The sequence below is a fragment of the Lycium ferocissimum genome, chromosome 10 (genome assembly GCF_029784015.1).
Source record: "Lycium ferocissimum isolate CSIRO_LF1 chromosome 10, AGI_CSIRO_Lferr_CH_V1, whole genome shotgun sequence".
In the NCBI taxonomy this organism is placed as follows: Eukaryota; Viridiplantae; Streptophyta; class Magnoliopsida; order Solanales; family Solanaceae; genus Lycium; species Lycium ferocissimum.
In genome coordinates, this window is record NC_081351.1 from 42,450,416 (window position 1) to 42,454,106 (window position 3,691).

General features: G+C 39.5%; 1 protein-coding gene across 1 annotated transcript; it reads right to left on the minus strand.

The window, feature by feature from the left end:
* Positions 1-405: 405 nt before the first annotated feature.
* Positions 406-2,163, minus strand: LOC132033930 (extensin-3-like). The gene is made up of 2 exons (XM_059424099.1): positions 847-2,163; positions 406-671 (listed from the first exon to the last, which is right to left on the minus strand). Exon 1 carries the CDS (start codon positions 2,128-2,130, stop codon positions 877-879), a length of 1,254 nt encoding a protein of 417 aa, XP_059280082.1. The 5' UTR covers positions 2,131-2,163; the 3' UTR covers positions 406-671; positions 847-876.
* Between the last annotated feature and the right edge of the window lie 1,528 nt (positions 2,164-3,691).

Sequence of the window (3,691 nt, forward strand, 5' to 3'; positions counted from 1 at the left end):
TATGTGGCACACTTGTGGATGTTCTAGTAAATTTTCTTTCAAAATATATACTGTATTTGTAGATTTCATGTTCAAATTCACGCCAAAATTAAATAATTTAATTTTCGTACTCTGAATACTGCCACAAAAGAGCTGAGTACTTTGCCAGGTCTCTATTTGATTATTTATCAATATCAACTTGAAAATAGTCATAAATCGTACACGTAAAAGTAAGTAGAAGTGTTTCTATTTGAATTCGGCTTAAAAATCTTTTTCTAGAAAAAAAAGATTCTTCTAATTTTAGGTTTTTAATTAAGTGAATCACTCCCCGGACCTTTCCTAAATGATTTAATCTGATATAAAAAAGATGAAATAAGAAAAAGGAAAAGAAAAAAAGACTAGAGAGAGAAGGTGAAGATAAACACGTATAATAATAACTTATTTTATTCATCTCATAATCTCTGCATTTTGCAAGGAGATCGAAACTGAGCAAACACACACAAAGACATAGAAGGAAAATATAAATATTGGGTACAAATATATCACTAACTTAGAAAACATGAAGCTACAAAAGAACTTCGCCATCTGTGGGGCTTATTGTTTAATCTTTTGTCTTCTTCCTTTTCGTGCGACATTTTCATTGTCTCTCGAAAATGAAAATGCATTTCTCTTGGCTGACCATTCTGCTTGTCCTGCATAAGAACATATATTGTGAATGAGAACATACATTGTAATTGATCAAAGCTAACCAAATAAGAATTAGACAGCATTGGTCTTTACAATAATGTTTTGCATGAAGAAATTATGCAACTTATTGCTTCGCATTTTAGACATATCATTTTTAAAAGTTTTAGTTGGCTTAATTACCTCAAACTTAATGAAGAATGAAGTCTTCTCCTAGTAATGGTAGGGAGGAGGAGGAGAAGTGTAAAGATAGTGGGGTGGTGGATGAGACTTGTAGACTGGAGTAGGTGGTGGTGGAGACTTATATACTGGTGCAGGATGGTATGGTGTTGGTGAAGGATGGTATGGCTTCACTGGTGGTGGTGGTGACTTGTACACTGGGGTGTGTGGTGGGTAGTGTGGCTTTGTGGGTGATGGTGGGGACTTGTAAACTGGAGTAGGTGGTGGTGGTGACTTGTAAACTGGGGTGTATGGTGGGTAGTGTGGCTTTGTGGGTGGTGGTGGTGACTTGTAAACTGGGGTGTGTGGTGGGTAGTGTGGCTCCTTGGGTGGTGGTGGGGACTTGTAAACAGGGGTGTGTGGTGGGTAATGCGGCTCCTTGGGTGGTGGCGGTGAGTTGTAAACTGGAGTTGGCGGTGGTGGCGACTTGTAAACAGGGGTGTGTGGTGGGTAGTGCGGCTCCTTAGGTGGTGGAGGTGAGTTGTAAACTGGAGTTGGCGGTGTTACAGGGGTGTGTGGTGGGTAGTGCGGCTTCTTGTGTGGTGGAGGTGAGTAGTGCGGCTTCTTGTGTGGTGGAGGTGAGTAGTGCGGCTTCTTGTGTGGTGGAGGTGAGTTGTAAACTGGAGTTGGCGGTGTTACAGGGGTGTGTGGTGGGTAGTGTGGCTTCTTGTGTGGTGGAGGTGAGTTGTAAACTGGAGTTGGCGGTGTAACAGGGGTGTGTGGTGGGTAGTGCGGCTCCTTGGGTGGTGGAGGTGAGTTGTAAACTGGAGTTGGCGGTGTAACAGGCGTGTGTGGTGGGTAGTGCGGCTCCTTGGGTGGTGGAGGTGAGTTGTAAACTGGAGTTGGCGGTGTAACAGGCGTGTGTGGTGGGTAGTGTGGCTCCTTGGGTGGTGGTGGTGACTTGTAAACTGGAGTTGGCGGTGTAACAGGCGTGTGTGGTGGGTAGTGTGGCTCCTTGGGTGGTGGTGGTGACTTGTAAACTGGAGTTGGTGGTGGTGGCGACTTATAAACTGGGGTGTGTGGTGGGTAGTGTGGTTTCTTGGGTGGTGGTGGTGACTTGTAAACTGGAGTTGGTGGTGGTGGAGATTTATAAACTGGTGCAGGATGATAAGGTGTTGGTGAAGGGTGGTATGGCTTCTTAGGTGGTGGTGGAGATGAGTATTGATAATTTGCTGAGCTTTCAGAAGCTAAGCTAAGTGAAACTAAAACCACAAAAAGAGTTGCAAATAGAGAGGCCATTTTCCCCATATTTGAAACAAAGGAGAGAAGTTGTTGTCCTCTTAAGCTGCACATGAACCCCTTTATATAGCTTTCATTTAAACAATTACCTTTATTGATGAAGCCATGAAGGTAAAAGTCTCACTAAAATACTTAAAATCTACCAAAGTTAAAAGCGTTTTGATTTGGTTTTGTCATGTCGGCTCAAATTGACATTTTTTTCCTTTTTCGATAGAGGCTGCAAGCTAAGCAAATGAATAAACTATTATGGCAGCTATACTATTTGTGATGCAATAATTCAAAGAGAAAGTCTTCTTTTCCTATCTCTTTAATTAGTATATAGTACTGGAGCTTTGAAAATACGTGTGTGGATGCCTCAACTTTGGATGATTTTAGTTACAGAAATCAGAGCATCTTGCTTTTTTAATATGACGCCTTACTTTCATTGAGATGTTCTGTTCACATGTATATATGACAGTGATTTTACAAAGAAAACCTTGAAACTTCACTTGTTTGATACATTGACAAATCGAATAAAGCTAATTATTTCATGATTTAGTGTCAATCCTTGTGTCGCTCAAAAGCTAATTTTATAAGTAAAACTCAACTATGTCAAATGACTTTTTATATGGTAAATTGAATTCACCTTGTACGATTAATGCTATAGTGAAGAAATATAATTGTACTACCAATTAATTCTTGTGTATTCTGACTGGTTAACTAACATCCACATGTGCTTCAAGAAGCATGTCAGGATCTTTTAACTTATCCTCTCTAGCTATAATAACAGAGAAGGGTAGAGAAAAACAGTACATCACTTTAAAAGAAATTGATCGAGAACTGATAGTATACAAAACCCATTGAGCACTTTCAAGGTGATTTTTCAATTAAATAAAGTATCAATTAATTGACATTAATCATAAACCACAAGCTAGTGGTGAAACCAGAGTTTTCATTAAGGATATCTAGTTATACAAAGAAGTAAATGCACGCATAAGCTAAAGGAATTCAATATTTACTATAATACATAAAAAATAATTGTAATTTTATATATATAGTGTAATATTTCGACGAACAATGTTGGAATGAACCATTTGCGCCTCTTAGTTCCGGTCATACCGCCACCCCACCCCAACGACTTGGAAGGGAGTGGGGGAATTATGTGTAGCATTTTCACTGGGTCATGATTTTCAGAGAGATAAATCTAGAGAAGACGAGAAAAACTATGCATGTTACCCATTTTCAGTACGAAATAAAGCGCTGATGTCCTTTTGCTTTTGGGTGGTAGAGAAGGCATAAACCTCTAACAATTTTGGTAGCTCAATGATTGAAAATTTTAATGATTACACATGCACACAAGAAATAATTTTGTCCTTACATGCATAGGGTAATTTTTCCGGGAAAGATCACGCATGTCCCCGCAAACCAAAATAATTATTCACCCATATTCTCATTATTTTCGTACCACCAGAAAAAATTCAAAGTATTTACTCGAGATGCCCACCCCCTACCCCTCCCCCCCCCCCCCCAAAAAAAATTGTGATACCAACATGATATATAAATATACGGAGATGGTATTATGAATGATGCT